Source organism: Leptidea sinapis, chromosome 3 (genome assembly GCF_905404315.1).
Source record: "Leptidea sinapis chromosome 3, ilLepSina1.1, whole genome shotgun sequence".
Classification (NCBI taxonomy): Eukaryota; Metazoa; Arthropoda; class Insecta; order Lepidoptera; family Pieridae; genus Leptidea; species Leptidea sinapis.
In genome coordinates, this window is record NC_066267.1 from 7,118,568 (window position 1) to 7,141,374 (window position 22,807).

The following is a 22,807-nucleotide window of genomic DNA, read 5'->3' on the forward strand; positions in this document are numbered from 1 at the left end:
TGGCTTAAAATAAATCGGTTTTTAAAATTATACATTATCAATTTTCTTAGCATTAGATCATCAATTGCGGTGTTGCTCGAAACTCACCTTCTAGACTACAAGTTCAAAAATATGAGCGATGGCTCATTCGATCGCAAGTAAGTATGTATTAGAATACAAAAATTTCAATTACTTACTAACGAATTCAGATGAAAAAAACAGCGTTTTGTTTTTAGTTAATAACTCAAAAACTATTCATATTTAAGAAATTGTGAATAAATATCTTGAAAGAAGAGGAATAGTTTCGAGATCAATACTAGGTGGTTTCAAAAAAGCATGAAGTAAACCTAAAAGGCCGGCAACGTTCATCTGATATATCTGATGTTGGAAGTGAGTGTGGACTGTGGTGAACACTTACTATTGCGTGATTTGTACGATGGTTTCACCTCTATTTCTAACAGGATTATTCAACTTAAAATTTTATAATAACCTAGCAATTAAAAAAATAGCATACGTTTCTACAGTCACTTGAGAGCAGCCACGCTTGAGAAGGACGCTTATCCACTTGATCATATTAAAAGCAAAAACGTTTTTATATGCATAAATAATATAGGTAATTTTTTTATCATTTTTATGAAGTGATTATGATACTAGAAAACTACGATTGTACGTTTCACTTTTTACAAATTTCATAATAGCTTAAAAGTTATTATAGGCAGCATATATAACGGTTTTACTCGTTCCAACTTTGACCTTACAGTGTAATTAACAGAAACAGATAAATATTTCTAAAAATAAAACTTATAAACCCAGATTATTTTCTGCTCAAGCTCTTGACATCAAATCAAAATATTTTGATACAATACAATGAGTCTATCTTCATCGGATGAAACGTTTTCCATCTCAAAATTGCAACATCTGTTATTCAAACGAACCCAAAAGTCTTCATCAAAATATATTCTAAGAATGCCGTACTTGATATGATTGTGATAATTAATCATCTACTTAGCTTATATAAATCATCAGATAATATTCCGCTTTTATCAAATAGGGGATTGCTTTCTGGCAATTTAAGATTTATTCTTTCGAATTTGAAATATTTGTAAATAATATAACATATTTATTGAATTATCCTAAGCTTCGGCCTTCTATCTGAAGTTCTGTGGCTCTCTTTGGCTCTCTTGTTAATATTAATATTTTTATAAATTGGTATGCTCTTATAGGGGGGAAGTAGGAATGGCGGGGTAAATAGGAATAAAACTTTGCTTGAGAGATAAACACTTTTTTATTTCTAAACAAACGTATATCATTAATTGCTTCTGGCTGTAGTGAGCATTTAAGTCAGCCAAACAGGTGTAACAAAAAAACACATTCAAGTGGTCAATCAAAGTGAGGTGGGTATAGTTATTAATTAATTAGAAGCTAATAGCACAGAGTAGGGATATGGATATTTACGTATTAAGTAATAGTATTGCAGTAATTTAATAAATTGTAAATTGTTATACTCATTGATCATATATTTTTAATCGACATGACATTGACTTGAAACATAACACTGAAAATCTGAAACAGGAAAAGAAACTCGTTGGACTAAAAATGTTATTTACACAGAAATGATATTAATTTTTACAAAGGATATTATGGCCGTATAATATATCTAGAGACTTTTTTTTTGGTTCTGTTCGTCCATCTGGACAGGCAAAGGGGTCAAAAGCTCATACAGCCAGATATATACATATAGACTTCGATTCGGCATTACAAATCGATGCAAAGAGGATGTAGATAATTCGTAATAAGAGGCGGGATTACCTAAGTAAAAATTGAAATTTATTTAAGTATGAAACGTGTAGTCATTTGACATAAGTTTAAAATAGTAGTAATTACGAAATGGCGATTGGATTAGAAATATAATCCGGCTAAGTTTGAAAGCGAACAGTTGCTTAAAACGCAGTCAATTTCAGCTATCTCCATTTTTTACAAGATTATAGCTGTAATCTGTCAATCTATCAATCCGTTTCATACAATCGAGTGAATCGTTTTTTTCTTAGAGAGTTTCACTAGACTGTATCGGTGTACCTATGAGTTTAAAAAAACAGAAGACATCGACCTAAAAATTTTTTTATCGGACTTGACTTGCGAAGACCTTTAAAGAAAAAAACCATAAAGAACGCGGAAGAAATGGCTGTATAGACTTGAACCTTTTGCCTTTCCGCATAATGGTAGCTAAAACAAAAAAGATGTGAATCTTCAATTGTCACAGTCAATTTGTCAAATGTCATAACGAAAATTTTATTGATTTGATACCTACTCGACTTAGTATTTATCAAAATAATTTGCAATGGCTTTATATATTCAAAGAGCTGCTCTTCAATATGCTAAGCAAAATGCTCGTTTAGCATCGCATGCGGCAACAGCTGGTGGCCACGGTGGTAAGTTTATTTATTTACAAGTCTATTATGTAATGATATAACCTAGGTACTTCGGGGTTTCTTATCTATTTGAAAGAGACTATTGATTGGTTTTTTATTCGACACAGGTGGTTGGAAATTCTGGAGGAATGTGTCCTTCTTTGTGGGATTCCCTGCCGTTGGTTTGGGTATGCTGAATGCTTATCTTGCACACCAAGAAGCACACCATGAACGCCCACCCTTCATTCCCTATGAGTACTTGCGTATTCGTACAAAGGTTAGTGAAAGTATTTATTTAAACATTTTTAAGATATTATTCATTTCAACAATATAAATTGTTAGGTCACACAGACTTGGTAAATGTTTTGGGTTTCTAAGTGCTTTGGGTTTCTTGGACCAATGATTAGAACACCTTAAAGAAAATGCTATGTATTTCGAATTATACTTACGTTTCCTATTTTATCATTTTTAAAGCTGGAAACTAAAGCAGACTGTTTTACTGGTTGCATTTGTTTGACCTAATTATTTATGGACTCTATTTTTTATTGAATATGACACCTAAGAGTCACTACTGGCCGTGCCATCTTGTCAATTCAAAGGAATAGTGTTAATAGCAGCAGTTGTACTTACTTCTTTGTGGTTCTAGTCCGAAGAGATATTTAATACAATTCCAAAATACCATTGCACCACATGCCACATACTTTAGTGTCATCCTCACCCCCTGATTGTGTAGAGTTCCTCCACAGTGCAGTTTTCAAGCATCTTTCTTCCACATACAACCAAACTATTGAATTAACTGCAATATTTATGTGTCAATATGACATGGAAAACTGTGTACCTGCATCACCCTAAAGGCATAAAAAGGAATAAAAGGCATTTATTTCCTCAAAATTGATTCCTTTAGAATTCTTTTTGATGTCATCTCTAATAACTACTAGATACTACTACCGCTTCGGAAACAAATGGCACTCTGAGAGAGAAGAAGCGGCGCAAGAAACTCTCCCAGCATTTTTTTTTTGCACTCTTTTCAATAAAAATAATCAATATTGTACAGTCATTTCTATCGCTATAAAATAATCACAATCTAGTCCCAGGCTGTCCGATCATTTAGATAATCAGCAGTGGAGTAATAGGATTTACGACAGAGCCATTTTTTATAAAACTTTTAAATTTATTTATAGATAATGCCTGAACAGTGGCTGGGACTTTATTATAGAAGTGTATACATTTACCCTTAAAGCTATTATGCATCTTATGAAGCCTACTAGAATTAGTTGCAAGAAATCCCTTATTTCTCGTGTTATAATAATAAATCTCAGGGGCCTACTGTAGCACTCCTGAGATTACTAATGGTAATCCAAGAGGTGAACTACATTAAAAATACTACATAGTTATTTTACTTTTAATACAGTGTTGAGGTGTCAAGTATATAAGAAGTAAAAAAGCTGTTGTGATTTTTTTTAACTGTCAGTATAAAATCTGTTGTCCTATGATAGTTCCTTAATTTTTTGAAGTATTCCGTCTAATGGTTTTAAACCTATCAAAACTACCAAAGGTATACCTTTTTTCATCTAAAATTTTAAAAAAAATATTTAATATAAAAATTCAATTTTTTTTTCAGCGTTTCCCATGGGGTGATGGCCAGAAGTCTCTCTTCCACAACCCTCATGTAAATGCATTGCCAACTGGATATGAAGATGATCATTAAATTTAGTCTTAAAATGTCTGTATTAGAAATTTGAAGTGTTATTGTGAAGAGAATAAATCTGAAAGTAACATGTTTGAACTAGAATTATGTGTTAAATAAATATTTATGTAGGCATATTGTTATACATCATATTTTTTTGGTTTCTAAAAGGTTAATCCAGTGTAGTAAACCAAGGACCCATATTATTATGGTATGCAAATTATGTTAACAGAAAAAATTATGTACAAAATTTAGACAGTAGAAAGAATGGGGATGTTCCAGGCCTATGAATGTCATAAGAAGCAGCTGAGGGCTTTTAATCTGTGCATGTGACAACAAGCACCTATGTGTAAGGTCACAGTTAGACTCAACAATACTTATGCACACAACAATCATATTGAAGATCACTGTGGCACATGCAGTTGTTTTCCACATAGTGTTCAAAAGCCATCACTCCACGACAATGTGACTGAGGTCCTGCAAGAGAACTGGATGTTACAGAATCTTTTAGTGTCAGAAAGCCTTCTTTTATTTGTTCCTTCGTTTATGGGAGGGCACAGTACTATTAATTGTGTGAGAAAAATTATCAAAAAATGGCACCACACTTCTAGATTAACATGGATTCTTACAACATATTGGGAGTCCACTCTAATCTAAGGCTAAGACTCTACTTACGAAATTATACTTAGCTTAGCTAAGACAGTCCAATGCAAAAGTCGATTTCACGGTCCGTTACACTCGGCTATAGATCTCAGCCTTAGTTACTTAACACCCATCACCTTGCAACAGTGGAGTTGTCTATGATATTCCTGATGGACTTAAAATTGTCTTGACCAAGCAATAGAGCATATTTTACATACCTCTGGTACAAAATTGTGCACAATTTTGTGGAGCCTGTGTTAGCATGATGATGTTTTGATGGTGGAACCAGCCAATCTATGCTAGTGTCTACTGCTACTACGATAGGGTCCTATAGTGCAAGAGAGATTGTGTCATGCACCATGTTCGGAGTTAATAAATGCTACAAATATCATTCTAATCATATCTACATTGTCACATTCATTTTCTCAAAAAACTGTGTACACCTGGCTAAAAGTTAAGCACCACTAATCCTCTGGTGATGATTGAGAGCATGCTGGCCGGCAGTGCACTCGGTTGTACAAGACAGGCATAAAAAATAAACCCATTATAAATATATTTTTTAATGATCTTGGTTATATTAAGACTATTGTACATTATTGCAAAGGCCGGGAAGTAGGCAGAGTTAGCCTTCACTAAATATGAGACAGGCAATTGGCATTTCGCGTGGAGGCATATATAGTGTGTATATAGTGCTTTTCTCAGAATAATACAGGGAATATAAAACACACACTTTTTATATATAGTATAAATTAAAAGTAGTTAAATTCCCATAATTTTTCAAGTATATGCCGTTTTTAACATCAACAGTACATTTCAGCATGGAATAAATTGCCCATAATATTTTTGGCTTTTTGATGGATTTTTAGTTTTAGAAATCTCATTAAAATACGCCAAAAATACTGTTTCACAGAAAATGTTCACTTTTTTCTCGTTGTTACCAACTCATAAAATTTTCATATACTTTCATGTATTTTTCTTTTGACTTCGCAGGAAGCAGGTTTTCCATTGGCAATTTGGCTTCTGATCTTAAATCTGGTGGAGTACAATCAATCTCCATTTCACTCTCTGAACCGTTAAAACTCATTTTAATTATTATTAAATTTATATTTATTATGTAGGTATGTAAATAACAAATCAAGACGATTTTTCAGCTTTGCCGCCAATTTTTTTTTATCATCTGTCAGGCAATCGCAAAGAGACTAAGGTACCTATGCCAAGAATGATAACCCTGCACACCGTTTCATACAACATTGCAGGAGCGTTGTAATGTTCCAAATTCAAAAAACGCTCCTGCAATGGATTTGATTTTCTTTGTCCGAAAATATGATACATCGCGTGTCCTTTCTTCGAAAAAAATGAACATATTTCCATGCATGTTTGAGAAAAAAATATGAAATGTAGGTAACTATTAATTTTATTATTTTCATTAGTCTTTGATATATGTGAAAATTTTCAAGTAGGTACCTAAATCGGATGTCTTTAAGTGAAAGATCCATTACTTTGATAGGTAGGTACATCCCTGCTTATATTATAAATGTAATTTTGTTTGTTATGCCTAATCCACTGAACCGATTTTGATGAAATTTAATACAGCGATAGACTAGAGCTTGGAAAATGACATAAATGGAGGGGTTGAAATAGAAGATGGAAGTTTGTTTGGGAATTCGTCATTTTCGGAGATAAAACATGGTTTTATGTGTATTATATAATATATGACTAATAATGTATAACTTTGTATTTACGGCACTTGATAAGTAGTAATTTATAAACATCTTTTCTTTTTTCGAGCTTTTTTGAAACTTTGACCTACATGAGGATGAAATAGGATATTAAAGTTTGTAGGGAAATACTAAAGAGACTGTCCACAATGGCAAAATATATCCGCTGTATCGTAGTAGAGCGCCACTAGCAGCGGAAAGAGCAGTTTGTATTATTTGAAAAGTATCCTAAATAATGAAATGCTGCCCAAACTATTCCACGCGGATGAAGTCGCGAGTAAAAGCTAGTAGATATTAAATAATAGCATACGGTATAAAAACGGGAACGGTAGGTACCTACCCAGTTTGATGAGACTAATATCAGGAATACCTACCGATTGCTCAGATTATGTTAGGGTTCCACTTACAACTTGAGAGTAACCAACGGCGAATTACTAAACCAGGAAATAAGACCAAAGCGATTTTTTATAATAAGTTTTAATATGCTTACTATAATTACTATCAAAAATTCACAATCAATTGACTGACAAACTAAATAGCAAAATAATTCAACACCATCAAAATAAATTAATATGCTAAGCTCCTAACAATGACCAAACGACGAATTCATATTGGAACAAAAATTGGACGGAGTAACGGTTTCGAGAATTGAGAACGACCTCTGTGTTCTGGAAGTGTTGGGTTGTTGCTCCATCAGGTAGCTCCACACTAGAAGGTTGGCTGACTAGGAGCGGTAGGTCCTCATCAGCATTGTAGCTGATTCTGGAATGACAAAAAACTAGGTACAGCACAAAACTATGCCCAACAAAATTATACATTAGGATAACTTAGCCTCAATACAAAATTATACAATAATTCTACAAATATGCAAGCTAAACTCACCTTACTCATCCTAAGCACAAGGGTATAAAATAAAATAATAGCTTTCCCGATCAGTTCAGTTCCCGTGTGATCAGTACAGCATCAGAGAGTCGTGAGGTGGCACTCCATCTACGCGACTTTACGTCAGACATAACATTGCATGTGGACGGTTCCAGATAGAAGCACACACAGAACAGAAAGAGATCTCTTTAAACTGTTCTGTGGAAGCACACCTCAACCCAAACTACCATTAACATACATAATGTCATTACGAAATCACTACTAGTCAGCGGCCAACCCATGGCATTGCCCTGCGCCCTGCTATCCAGGGCATAGCCTATATAATTGGATCACATGTCAGAGCGCACTCCAAAGTGGCATTCCATAATATGAAACCCTACCTCACTTGGAAGAGTGTACGTCAGGCGTCAACCATGAAATGCGTATCATCTGAGTACCAACTATCCTGAACGCAAGTGGCTTCCTTTATTGCGTCTCCTTTTAGGAAAGAGACAATTAAATAATCTTTACTAAGATTAATTTTCAAAACAAGTGGCAGATGCCCCGGCACAAAGGCACAAAATATCTATCTATTTTTATTTACTTCTACTTAAAATTGTTTCAGCCAACTATCTAGGTAAAATCATTCGCCAAGATTCAGCACATGTCGCGCTTCACGATGTTCCACGCCTCTTCCGTAGATTCTGCATATTACGCCAGGAATAGCAGCAAATGCAGATGCGACATCGGTGCACCGCTAGCTAGTGACACACCGTTGGATCCATTAAACATGAAAATAACAAAAATTTATTTAAACTTATTTAACCAACAGACCCAAAACTAACCACTCGCTCAGTCAAACCAGACCAAAACAAGGAACTCCACTTGTTAATGATCACTGTCTGGTTTAAAATCTGAATAAAATTTGCAATTAGTTAACATATTGTAAAGATTACAAATACACGGAATCACTGCCCAGGGACATTCGCTAATGGTCTACCATAAGCTTCGCTGTGCCATGAGAATACTGCGCAAGGCTTCACGTGATACGAGTATCACACGCCATTTTATGTATGCTACGCGTGCGATGTATACGACGCGTTCCAATATGAAAATAAAATTCATAATAAAATACAAGTGTGGACATCAACCTAAAGCTTAGCTCCGACATGCTCAGTATAATGAGACATTACTTATCACATTCGATATAGGAATAAAGCACTTATTACACTTCACTAAATTTAGACAAGTACAGGATGAACCAAAAGTCCATTTATAATTGGAATGATGATTAAAAAAAACTAATTACAGTATATCAAAATTGTTTATTGTTTTCGATAGTAAACGAAAGGGGAATTAATTTTTTAAAAATCACATCATCCATATGCAATCCTTCATTATTCTGGCATTGCTGCAATCTAGAGCGGAAATTTTCGATAACAGCTTTACATGTTTCTGTTGAGATGTTTTGGATTTCCGTGCCAATACGATCCTTTAACTCGTCAAGAGTTACTGGGTTGGTGTCGTAAACTTTAGCCTTAAGGTATCCTCAAAGAAAAAAATCCATTGGTGATAGATCCGGGCTACGAGGCGGCCAGTTAATGTCCCCTCTTTTCGATATCACTTTTGGGCCAAAAATGTCTCGAGCTGCCCTTAACGAGTCATTACATGTATGACAAGTGGCTCCATCTTGCTGAAACTATGAGCGTTGATTAAAACCAATAAAATCCTGCAGCGCAGGAGCGAAAAAGTTTTGTAACATGGTGATATACCGCTCGGAATTCACTGTAACTGCACGTCCTCTTGAGTCTTCAAAAAAGTATGGACCAATAATGCCTCTTGCTGATAAAGCAGCCCATACTGTGACTTTGGGTGCATGCAGGGGTTATTGATGTTTTAATTTCGGATTAGTGTCACTCCAATAACGACAATTTTGTCTATTAACATGCCCATTTAGGTGGAACTGTGCCTCGTCTGATAAAAAAATGTTTGTAAAACTGGTGAATCGCTCTACCATTTCGTTCGTAAACTGCAACCTAGTGGCATGGTCCTGAGGCCTTAATTCCTGCACCATTTGGATTTTATAGGGATGTAGACTTAAATCTTTCTTGAGAATGCGGTTTAATGATGTTCTTGGCACGTTAAGGACAGCAGACCGTTTTCGAGTTGAAAGTCCAGGTTGGTCACGAACAGACGATTTTACTCGCTCCACGTTTTCGGGGTCCCTCGACGTTCTAGGCCGGCCAGATCGAGGTAAATCCATTGTTGAACCCGTCTTCTCAAACTTGAGCATCCATTTTTTAATTAACACACCTGATGGAGCTTGATTTTTGTGTCGTATCTTGTAATGATTGCAAGACTTTCGTTGACCTAAGGTCGCAGAATCATTGTTTCGATAGTACTCGCGTACACAAAACGCACCTTGACTACCGCTGAATGACGCCATGCACAGAGTACCTTATATACGCCATGGTACTAAATTCCCATTGGCCGCTCTTGCAATATTTAGTATTCATTGACATTGAATATTTATTATTATTTTTAACCCGTTGATAAGTGGGTCTTAGTACATGTCATTCATAGCTATCAACTGTTCTTTGCGATATTTCAGTGTCTCAAAGGACGTGAAAATATAGGGGATCTATACTGTTTAAGGTATTTGGAACCTTGAATTCGGTGCCAAGCCAAATGTAATATAGCAGCTACCTGCACTCGCCACGCGTAACTTTGAACGGGATAGCTTCGTCTAGAACCAACAGTCGCGAAATGACCTTTCCGACTAAAGAATGAGGCAATCATCTTTTTTCCTGGACTTCTTCCTTTCTTTACCTTAGTTGGCCGATCCTCGAAAGGAACACCCACTGAGCTGATTGTCTTTTGGTTTCGGGTTCGTAGCAACACTGCTCAAGGCGATGGACGAATGCGGAGTACGAAGACCGCTTAAAGAATGGTTTGGGGTGTACCTGACGGCACGCTCGTACCGCGTACAGATGAGCGACGCAGCGAAGAGACCCCAGTGCAGAGCGGCGTCCCACAAGGGGCGGGCTGTGGACCCGTGTGCTATCTCATGCACGTTAACAGCTTGTGCGGGGTGTTGCAGCACTGCACCGCACACATGTTCGCCGATGATCTGTGCATACTACGCGCCGGCACCGACCTCGCCGAGACAACTCGACTCGTGCAGTAAGACGTGGACGCAGTGGTCAAGTGGAATCACGACAATGGCTTCGTCATCAACGCTGACAAAACTAAACAGCTAATCATACATAATATAATCATCATGTTATAATTAAGATAGCTCAGATTCCAAAGACAAACCATCAAGATGGTTTTGTGGGACCATTATTTTATTTAGTCATTGTAATATCAAAGCTGTAATAAATAAATAAATAATAAAAAAAAAACCCAAGTAGGCAAGCAACGACTTAAAGCCTATCAATAAGTAGCACATACAAATAATTATTTTATACTTTTCAGTTTTTGAAGTCGGCTTTTTCAAAAGATTTTTTTTTATTAACTCTTTAATCTCATAGCACACCAAGGGCCTCTTAATAGAATTTTCTACTGGCTCCGCACTTGGTTAATCCGGTACTGCATAACTGAGTCTCTTAGCCTAACTACAATATGAAGCCCCATGGGCCGCCGCTGTCTTCAAACATAAATGATACGAGCTATTTGGACATATAAAAAAATCAAGAATAAATATTTACCCACTGCTATTAGGTTGTACTTATAGCGTAATAAACAGAAGTCGACCTTGGTTAGTATCATAACCAGGTATCTCGGAAACAACGCGCGTCCCCTACTTCTAATGCGGTACGCGTCTGAGATTGTCGTGTCGATAGATGATGAAGTACATGTGAGCAGAAAAGTGGATATCTATTATTGCCAGTTTTTAATAAATAACTAGGTACAGAGTTACCTAATATTAGGTATCTTTACAAAGTTGAAGGCTGCAATGGGTTAGAAGGACAATCAAGTGTACGGGTTACCTATTCGTAAACGGTCCCGTCTGTCTTTACTCTCTTGTGGCTCTGGAGAATCACAGGATCGTTGCCGAACTTTTAGGTTTGATGGCATCTGAGTCATCTATGTCCTAAACAGACCGCATAAGGAACAATGGTCCACAATGTGGTCCAACCTTGATGAAAGTTCTGTGCTGGTTTCAATAAAAGGTAGGGGGGGCCACAAAATGCCGTTATCAAGAGACCGAACATAAATAAACATTAAATTAAATACAAGGCTGATATCCTATCTTTAAAGACCGTACCTAATCGATTTAATTTTTATAACTATTGCTAATCTCATACAATTGCATTGTTAGTGTTTACAACACAAAGCCTTTAGTTTTGGCTTCATTTAGAAGATTTATTTAGTGATCTATGTTTAAATAAACTGGATGAATTGGGTTGATCATCCATCCAGCATGTACGTGGAGCTTACTCATGTTTTCATGGCCCACAAAAATAGATTAATATAAAACCTTCTAATAACGTAATGCTGGACCTACCTACTTACAATTATGTGCATGTAAATTCGATGGGGCTTAAATAGTTTTTAATAAACATATTAATTCCTCAATATCTTTTTACATACCAAGGAAAATATCTTGCGTTATACCTAGTTGTAATTGTAGTTTAAGAATAACTTATCAAAGATTTCAAAAAAAAATATTCATTGCCATTCATTCATGTGAATTTGTCAATGTCTGTACTTTGATATACATTTTCCTTCAGGAAGCACTTAGTTAAAACAAATAAAAATATTCTATAAACATGACGAAGACTTTGCGGTTTTCCTCAAATATATGATCTATATAAGCTGAGATACACAAAATAAAAACACAGTGTCCAAGAAGTTCAAGTACCAAATATGTGTCGTAAAATTGTTTTGTTCTTTGCTTTTGTGGCTTTAGTTAAGTGCCATAATTTAAGTGTTGGAAAGAACGATGGGCGAATTATTTATGATGAAAGGAAGCAAGCCAGCCCTGCTGTTTGGAGACAGACTGATCATGTAATAATATCAGCTGACAAAGATGAAGTCATAAGTGGAATTTTGGTCAAAGATTTGAGAGAAGACCAGAGTGGAAATGTTGAAATTATAGATGGTGGTGAAGGTCATAACAATGTTACTATCGAGCTGAAGAGTCCGACGATTTTACGTGGCTATGATTTTCAAATCGTAGTTTATTCTAAACAAGATGCAACTGTTGAAACGTCATTTAAATATACTAGTCCTGCAAGTAATGACAAGACTACAGATTTTCCAATCAACGAGGAAACCGGAACTTCGAAGCATTCAACTCGAATTGCTCGTGAATTTGTTGATTTGAATACACCAATGACTACTGTTGCCACAACAGGAAGAACCGAAGAGACAACAGAAACCACTGAATCGAGTACTTCAAGAATAGACGAAGATTGCGTGACCGAATCAATTCCAAGTGAAGTTCAAGAAACCAACAAAGAGAAATACACTGAAGCAACAACTGAACAGCCCTTAGTTACTACAGAAGAAAATAAGCCACGTTATGGAAACACGTTGAATTTTTCTATTCCTAGTGATTTTTCAAGTGATAGCTTCTTTAGTAAAATAACCCATGCATATCCCAAAATGGTTGGGACTTTTGAAGACACTTTGTCTACAACAACATCTAGTGATGACATTGAAACTATGACCGGAACTGAAATGCAACAAGAAAAGGGGAACTTCAATTCCATGGAATCGATTATATATAATCGTCATGTTTATTTGTAAAGTATTTATTTGTCATTTTTAGACTTACGTATCTGCAAGAGAAATTAAAAATGTTATGTTCCAATAACTATTAAGTCCAATTAATAAAGCAAGCAATAAGTTATTGAAAATAATTGAATAAGTAGAAGTGAAAAATAAAATATTTGCTCAGTTATGAATAGAAAATTTATTTTCCCGTTCCTACTATATATGTATTTCAATGTATGAATGCTATTAGACAAGAACCCAACTAATAGAGAAAAGTAGCGATTCCTTATTACGATATAATTTGTAGACACAAGTCGAAGACCTCTCGTCTTCGGTCCCAATACACCCGAATAGAGGAATCGCACTTTTCCCCGAGTGATACATGATGTTTAATTTTAGCTAATAAAATGTAAACATTATTGTTACAAATTGAGTAGGTATTGAAAAAATATAAAAACTAATCTAAAACTGTTGCAAATAAATACCTAAGTATTTTAAACTAACTCTTTATAATATGTTCATGGCATCTAATAAAAATATACATGAAAAACGCGTCAATGTTTTTTTCTGACCGCTGAACCGTTTTTAATGTATTTTCATACCAATTATCTATTCACATAATTGTACAAAAAAATGACGCACTTCACTTGTCACGTTAAAATACCAAGGCACTTTCCAAGCAGGTGTAGTTTAAAATATAATTATTCTTAGTTAAAAAATACAAATAAGTTTATTAAGTTGCCGCTGCGCGTAAACTTCTGCAGATTGGAATGAGATGCGGCCCTACTCATTGAGGCTACGGATAATGCCGAGGCGACTGGTCTTTTGATTACGTTTTCGTTTCGTTCTGTTACTCATAGGTGCTTTTGATAAAAAGTCCCAATTTACCTCTCTCCTCAATTTGAGTATTCTCGCCTGTCGCAGTTTGTAACGGTAACTTGGCGTCGATATATCGAGCGACGTTCGGTTCATTCGTCACTTGGAGGAGAATGCCAGATTGGCCTCAGTGTTTTTTGTTCTATCCAACATTAGTTAACATTTGACAGTTGAAGATTTTTGCTGTATTTCTTTTTCCCCCGCTGAGTTTATAGTTACAAAACCGTTAGTGCTTTAAATGGGGAGGTGATAAAACCCGCGGAATTTGCTATATTTCTTGGCATACTCAAAATTCCAAATTAAAAAGGGGTCCTTATATTGAAAGATTGGCGAACAGACTAAGTTCTGCAGCATACGTGGTTTTAAGATTAGACAATTAACTGACATAGATAATAATAATAATATTAAATAATAAGTTTAATTCTACGATATTACCTAATTTGTTCTTCTCGGGTCTGAGTCATTCTTTTTGGAATGGGTGGTAGTTTTTGTCTTTCAATAAGTGATGACATCCTATTTTGAATAAAAATATTTGAATTTGAATTCAACTATATAATTCACTTAAAATGGTTATTAAGTATAAGTACTTAAAGGTTTTATGTGGAGTCGGGACAAACATGCACAAAAATAATTATGGATATGAACTTAAATATTTGTTTAAATACGTATACAGGGTAAGAAGGTTGGTGATTTTATGACGATTTATTTTAAATATGATTTGAGTTTGATAGAAATGCACAAAATACCCTAAAACAAAGAAATTGGTTTGCCTACTAATCTTTTTTCCTTGAAATATTTAAAGAAAATACAAAGATATTAGTTACAAAAACATGAAATTCTAACAAATAAATATATTTAAGAATCATCGCAGATGAGAAAATCTTATGGAAATTTTGGAAATCTGCATGCATTATATGAGAAGGTTTCATTGGTTTCTATAGTGAACTTATCAATAGTCCGGTCAATCTAGACCAAAAAATGAGAGTATTCTCTTGAAACACCATAGAAATCACAGGAGCTTGGCCGGCCCTTAAGGAAGGTGTACGCACTTTTTTTGAAGGTATCCATGTCGTATCGTCCTGGAAACACCGCTCAAGGAAGTTCATTCCACAGCTTTGTAGAACGAGGAAGAAAGCTCCTTGAAAACCACACTGTGGAGGACCGCCACACATCCAGATAATGACGCCACAAGTTAGGATATCATTCGATATCCTAACTGTGGCGTGTCGTGCGAAGGTGGAATTCGGCGACAGGAATCAGGTGAAACAGCTCTTCGGAACACTCCCCATAATAAATGCGGTAGAGGACACACAATGAAGCGATGTCTCTACGCAACGCCAAGTGATCCAGCCGTTCACAGAGCACCGGGTCCCCGACAATACGAACTGCTTTGCGTAGCACGCGGTCAAATGGATCGAGCTGATACTGGGGTGCGCCAGACCAGAGATGACAGCAATACTCCATATTATGTGGCCGGACCTGCGCTTTGTACAGCGCTAGAATGTGGGCCGGCTTGAAGTATTGCCGTGCACTATTTATGGGGCCCAGTTTCTTCGAAGCCAATTTGGCTTTGCTCTCCAGATCGGCTTGGCTTTCGAATTGGCTATCGCTCGAGATATCGAGACCCAGAATTCCGATACTAGGCGAGGCTGTAAGAGAAGTGTTGTCGAAAAGTGGTGATACGACAAATGAGGTATTTTTAGTGGTAAAGGCGCAAACTATTCTGATTATTCTGGGGTAAAATTGGACAAGGTTCAATTCACCCCGTTCCACGACCTTCTCAAGAGAGGACTCGATAGAAGACACAAGTTTCTCCCGGCACTGGTCGACGATTTCCCTAGAGAGACCTGCATGACCCGTGTATACGGTATCGCCTGAGCCGTCGTCCGCAAAGCAATATATGTTGGAGGTGTCCAACATATCATTGTCATGCAGAAGAAACAGCGTGGGAGATAGCACACAGCCTTGGGGTACTCCAGCGTTCACGGGCTTGGGATTCGAGCAATAACCGTCGATAACGACCTGTATGCTGCGCCCGGTGAGGAAGCTGGTGGTCCACTTGCTTAAGCTCTTGGGAAGCCCAAATGATGCAAGTTTTGCGAGAAGCGCCTTGTGCCATCCACGATCAAAGGCAATCGCTATATCCAGGCCAACTGCCAGGCCTTCCCCCTTGCGTTCGATAGCCACTGCCCATCTATGTGTTAGGTATACCAGAAGATCGCCTGCCGATCGACCATGGCGAAAGCCGTACTGTCGGTCGTTGATCAACTGGTGATGCTCTAGGCATACCAAGAGCTGGCGGTTAATTATGCTCTCCATGATTTTGGAGAGCAGGGAGATAATAGCTATAGGCTTGTAGTTTGCCTGATCCGAACTGTCTCCTTTTTTGGATCGGATGGACAAGGGCTGACTTCCATGAGTCAGGGAGTACGCCTTTTTATCTGACGCATCAAACCAGGGCTGTGATCTGCACCTATCGGTAGTATCACATCGGCTACTGCAACGGCGCAGGCACTAGGATCATCCGAAGGGAAACAGACCTTGCCACAAGGGTAGGATGCAAAAAAGGAACGCATCCTATCCCAATTTGCTGACTTGTAGTGCCAAACGCGGCGGGTCGCTGGTGGTCTGCGCCGTTTGCGTCGGATAGGCACTACACTCCTGACCAGGCAATGGTCGGACGTTCCGAGAGGGGCGTCGACAGAAACCTGGTAACCATCGGGATGTATAGTCAGCATAAGATCTAATAAGGACGGCATGTGGCTACCGCATTGGCGGCTCAACCAATTGGGACCACAGACCATACGCCATTGCAAAATTATGCACAGATCACCCTACGTAGTCTGTACGTGAACTGTAGTACGTGAACCAAGCCATTCGGCATTGTGCCCGTTGAAATCACCCAAGACTACGATTTCAGCGGAGGGGATCAGAGCAAGCACGTCATCAAATGCCGCTTGAACGCAAGCCCATGACGTGATCCGTCTACGATACCACTATGGGACCTGTAGACACACGCATTGATGCGGACGCCGTCCTCTAAATCTACGCGGAGCCAGAGAGTAGGTCCCTACCCTCAAAATTGCCGAGACGGCGACAGCAGATATCCTCCCTAACGTACACACATACCCCGGCATGAGGCATAAAATTATGCTCAATTTTGTACCCGGGGTACGTTATATATGACGTATCGCTAGGTCGAGATATCTGCGTCTCCGTAAGGAAACACAAGGCCGGCTGCGCCGTCACAAGTCGGTGGTGGACGGCGCTTAAATTGGAGTGAATTCTCCTGATATTGCAAATGTCCACGTTGAGTGTGGAGCGGGGTGCCGTGGTGTTACTGCCTCGTTTGTCCTCGGACATGCGCGGTTCTGTGCCCTCCCCAGAATAAGACGGTTAGCCCAAGCGAGAGTGCTCGGGGAGGGATTCTTCGACTTTGGTAGAGCCGGTACCCTCCTGGGGTAAAATCTTTTTTAGATCCGCTGTTATATTCGGGTAGAGGAGGGGGGGCCTCCGGTCCTCGACACTAACCTATGCGATACATAGCGGCACTAGGCCGCTACTTGACGCCGGTATAGCGAGTTCTGCGGCATAGCGCTCGCAGATCGCTAACAGTTTACGGAGACCCCTGATTGAGGGACTCAGAAGTACCATGTCATCAGCGTAGTTAAAGTTTTTTATACACGTGGATCCTATGTTACAGCCGACCCTGGTACCTCTGTCCTGCAATCAGGTCATTCACGTACAGGCTAAAATGGTCGGAAGAGGTCACATTTCCTTGGCGCACGCCGCATTTTGACCTAGTTTCGATAGAGTTCGCGTCGCCCCATCTTACACTGTTTGTTTGATTTCCGTACCAATATCTCAACAGATTCACCGTTTTCGTTGGTACATTCGAGGTGCGTAATTTTTCGCACAGTAAATTGTAATTTACCAGATCGAAAGCACGACTCAAATCGAGAAAGCATGTGTTAGATTATTAAGCTTATTAAGCTTTTACGTAATTATTTAAACATAATGAAGAGGTAAATAACTCTGAATAATATATAAAATATTTTTAGACATCTTGAAACTAAAAAGTAGCTCAATTGTATTTTAAAGTCAATAGAGCCAATAAGAGCTTCTTCTTAATCCGAATCAGGGAACAAGCAGCTAGGATTGCCAACCTACGTCTACTAAGGTTTCGTAGGTTCGGCGCAGTGGTGCTTAGACATTTCATTTTGCTCGTGTCTGCTGCACCGAACGGACACATCAGAGTTAACTACTTATAATATTATTATTCATTATTTTCTGTTCTGATATTATTACCCTTCTAATACGTATTAATAATCTAAAAGCGTCACCCCTTTTGAATATTAAATAAGGCTAGTAAGTACTTTTCTAGTGTTTTAACTTGTTTGATGTATATTCTACAACAAATACTGTATATTTTGTAATATTTAAAAGAAGAGCTGGGGGTTTCTTGTCGGTTCTTCTCCCCATATCAGAGCTCCCTTACGAACTGACTGTCTACAGGTCCCATAGTGATAACGCAGAAACCGATCATCTCATGGGCTGCGTTAAAGCGGCACAATGCCGAATGGCTTGGATCACGTACCACAGACTACGCAGGCCGATCTGTGCATAGTTTCGCATTGGCGTATGGTCTGTCCCAATTGGTTGAGTCGCCAACGCGGCTCCCGGATGTGGATAGCCATATGCCGTCCTTATTGGATCTTCTGCTGACTACACATCCCGATAGTTACCAGGTCTCTGTCGACGCCCCTCTCGGAACGTCCGACCATTGCCTGGTCAGGAGTGTAGTAGAGCTATCCGACACGAACGTCGCAGACCACCAGCGACCCGCCGCGTTTGGCACTACATTGGGATAGGATGCGTTCCTTTTTTGCATCCTACCCTTGGGGCAAGGTTTGTTTCCCTTCGGATGATCCTAGTGCTTGCGCCGTTGCAGTAGCCGATGTGATACTGCAGGGCATGGATATTTTTATACCAAGCTCTGTAGTACCGATCGGTGGCAGATCACAGCCCTGGTTCGATGTGTCAGTTAAAGCAGCACCTGACTGCAAAAAACAAGCGTAACGAACTTGGGTTGCGGCGCTGGGCTCAAAGGATCCGAACTGCAAAGTTCTAAAGAGGAAATATAACCGTGCTTCCAGATTTTTTAAGCGGCAAATCGCCCGTGCGAAGTCAAAGCACGTCGTCAAAATCGGCGAGCAGCGTTCCAATTACCCGACTGGAACACGCAAGTTCTGGTCGTTGTCGAAAGCTGTTCTTGGTAACTTCAACCAGCCGTCCATGCCGCCATTGCACATGAGGAATGACACCCTGGCCCATACGGCAAAAGAAAAGCCGAGCTCCTGTGCGCTCTTTTCGCCTCCAACTCAACTCTTGATGACAACGGAAAAACACCGCCGACCATTCCGCGGTGTCAGAGCTCTATGCCTGAAGTACAGTTCAGACAGAAAACTGTGAGGCGAGCTCTGTTTTCGTTGGACGTCAGGAAGTCGAGGGGGCCGGATGGCATTTCTCCAATCGTGCTAAGAACGTGTGCCCCTGAGTTAACGCCGCTGCTAACGCGTTTATTCCGGCACTCTTATTCTAAAGGCGTAGTCCCTGACTCATGGAAGTCAGCCCTTGTCCATCCGATCCAAAAAAAAGGACAGAGTTCGGATCCGGCAAACTACAGGCCTATTGCTATTACCTCCCTGCTCTCCAAAATCATGGAGAGCATAATTAAGTAGCAGCTCTTGGTATACCTAGAGCATCACCATTTGATCAACAACCGACAGTACGGCTTTCGCCATGGTCGATCGGCAGGCGATCTTCTGGTATACCTAACACATTGATAGGCGGCGGCTATTGAAAGCGAGGGGGAAGGACTGGCAGTTAGCCTGGATAAAGCGAAGGCCTTTGATCGTGTATAGCACAAGGCGCTCCTCTCAAAACTTCCATCGTTTGGGCTTCCCGAGAGCTTATGCAAGTGAACCTCCAGCTTCCTCACTGGGTGCAGCATACAGGTCGTTGTCGACGGATATCGCTTGAACCCGAAGCCCGTGAACGCTTGAGTGCCCCAAGGCTGTGTGCTATCTCCCACGCTGTTTCTTCTGCATATCAATGATATGTTGGATACCTCCAACATTCATTGCTATGCAGACGACAATACTGGTGATGCCGTAAACACGGGCCATGCAGGTCTCTCTCGGGAAAGCGTTGACCAGTGCCGGGAGATACTTGTGTCTTCTATCGAGTCCTCTCTTGAGAAGGTACCGGAATGGGGTAAATTGAACCTTGTCCAATTTAACCCCCAGAAGACTCAAGTTTGCGCGTTTATCACTGAAAAACCCCATTTGCCGTATCACCGCTCTTCGACAACACTTCCCTTAAAGCCTCGCCTAGTATCGGAATACTGGGTCTCGAAATCTCGAGCGATTGCCAATTCAAATTGTCTTCGAAGAAGCTGGGCGTCATCAATAGAGCACGGCAATACTTCAAGCCGGCCCACATTCTAGCGCTGTACAAAACGCAGGTCCGGCCACACATGGAGTATTGCTGTCATCTCTGGTCTGGCGCACCCCAGTATCTGCTCGATCCATTTGACCGTGTCCAACGCAGAGCAGTTCGAATTGTCGGGGACCCAGTGCTCTGTGAACGGCTGAATCACTTGGCGTTGCGTAGAGACGTCGCTTCATTGTGTGTCTTCTACCGCATTTATCACGGGGAGTGTTCCGAAGAGCTGTTTAACCTGATTCCTGCTGCCGAATTCCACCTTCGCACGACACGCCACAAGATAGGATATCATCCCCACCATCTGGATGTGTGGCGGTCCTCCACAGTGCGGTTTTCAAGGAGCTTTCTTCCACGTACTACAAAGCTGTGGAATGAGCTTCCTTATGCGGTGTTTCTCGTAACGCAACGCTCCTGTGATTCCTCTGGTGTTGCAAGAGATTGTGGGTGGCGGTGATCACTTAACACCAGGTGACCCGTACGCTCGTTTGTCCTCCTATTCCATAAATAAAAAATAAAAAAAACTGATGTAGAGTTATGAAGTAATAAAGATATTATAATTCAAAGAATAAGGTGCTTTACTTGAATATAAAGGTAATTAGATTTTCATAATAGCTTTACTTGAAATTTCTATACCCTATACTCTTTTTCTCGTTGCCATTCTAACACATGCGCAAACAGATGTTGCTCTGCTGACATAATGGTTAATGGTAGCTTTAAGACTGAAAATTGCTGAATCCGTCGAGAGACCGGGTCGGAAACCAAACTGAGCGTCATTTACCTCGATGCTTTCCTTCATACTTGGATGAATCATAAAAAGGCATAAAAGGCATTTATTTTCTCAAAATTGATTCCTTTAGAATTCTTTTTGATGTCATTTCTCATACGACTAGATACTACTACCGCTTCGGAAACAAATGGCGCTCTGAGAGATAACAAGCGGCGCAAGAAACTCTTCCAGCATTCCTTTTTTTTGCGCTCTTTTCAATAAAAATATACAATACTCTCCAGTATACTCTCTATCACAGTGCTTAGCGAAATCGGTCTGTAATCTTTAAAATAAGAAAGGTCACCCGTTTTGTTCTTTGGGATTGGAGCTACCACGGTATTCTTTTTTTTTTATGGAATAGGAGGACAAACGAGCGTACGGGTCACCTGGTGTTAAGTGATCACCGCCGCCCACATTCTCTTGCAACACCAGAGGAATCACAAGAGCGTTGCCGGCCTTTAAGGAAGGTGTACGCGCTTTTTTTGAAGGTACCCATGTCGTATTGTCCCGGAAACACCGCACAAGGAAGCTCATTCCATAGCTTTGTAGTACGAAGGAGAAAGCTCCTTGAAAACCGCACTGTAGAGGACCGCCACACATCCAGATAGTGGGGATGAAATCCTAACTTGTGGCGTGTCGTGCGAAGGTAGAATTCGGCGGCAGGAATCAGGTTAAACAGCTCTTCGGAACACTCCCCGTGATAGATGCGGTAGAAGACACACAATGAAGCGACGTCTCTACGCAACGCCAAGAGATCCAGCCGTTCACAGAGCACTGAGTCCCCGACAATTCGAGCTGCTCTACGTTGCACGCGGTCAAATGGATCGAGCAGATACTGGGGTGCGCCAGACCAGAGATGACAGCAATACTCCATGTGTGGCCGGACCTGCGCAGCGCTAGAATGTGGGCCGGCTTGAAGTATTGCCGTGCTCTATTGATGACGCCCAGCTTCTTCGAAGCCAATTTGGCTTTGCCCTCCAGATGGCCACGGAATTGGCAATTCGCTCGAGATTTCGAGACCCAGTAATCCGAATCAGAAATCCGTGTTCTCGAAGAGCGGTGATACGACAAATGGGTTTTTTTTAGTGGTAAACGCGCAAACTTGAGTCTTCTGGGGGTTAAATTGGACAAGGTTCAATTTACCCCATTCCGCGATCTTCTCGAGAGAGGACTCGATAGAAGACACAAGTTTCTCCCGGCACTGGTCGACGATTTCCCGAGAGAGACCTGCATGGCCCTTGTATACGGCATCACAAGTGCTGTCGTGCGCATAGCAATGTATGTTGGAGGTGTCCAACATGTCATTGATATGCAGAAGAAACAGCGTAGGAGATAGCACACAGCCTTGGGGCACTCCAGCATTCACGGGCTTCGGGTTCGAGCAATATCCGTCGACAACGACCTGTATGCTACGCCCAGTGAGGAAGCTGGAGGTCCACTTGCACAAGCTCTCGGGAAGCCCAAATGATGGAAGTTTTGAAAGGAGCGCCTTGTGCCATACACGATCAAAGGCCTTCGCTATATCCAGGCTAACTGCCAGGCCTTCCCCCTTGCTTTCAATAGCCGCCGCCCATCTATGTGTTAGGTATTCATAAGCTGCATTGGTAAATAACCAAAATTTATACAATTATTATATATG

The 22,807-nt window shown here is 39.9% G+C and overlaps 1 protein-coding gene across 1 annotated transcript; it reads left to right on the forward strand.

Moving 5' to 3' along the window:
- Positions 1-2,239: 2,239 nt before the first annotated feature.
- LOC126979484 (cytochrome c oxidase subunit 6A, mitochondrial-like) lies at positions 2,240-4,219 on the forward strand. The gene is made up of 3 exons (XM_050828809.1): positions 2,240-2,408; positions 2,516-2,664; positions 4,009-4,219. Exons 1-3 carry the CDS (start codon positions 2,318-2,320, stop codon positions 4,093-4,095), a joined length of 327 nt encoding a protein of 108 aa, XP_050684766.1. The 5' UTR covers positions 2,240-2,317; the 3' UTR covers positions 4,096-4,219.
- Positions 4,220-22,807: the final 18,588 nt, after the last annotated feature.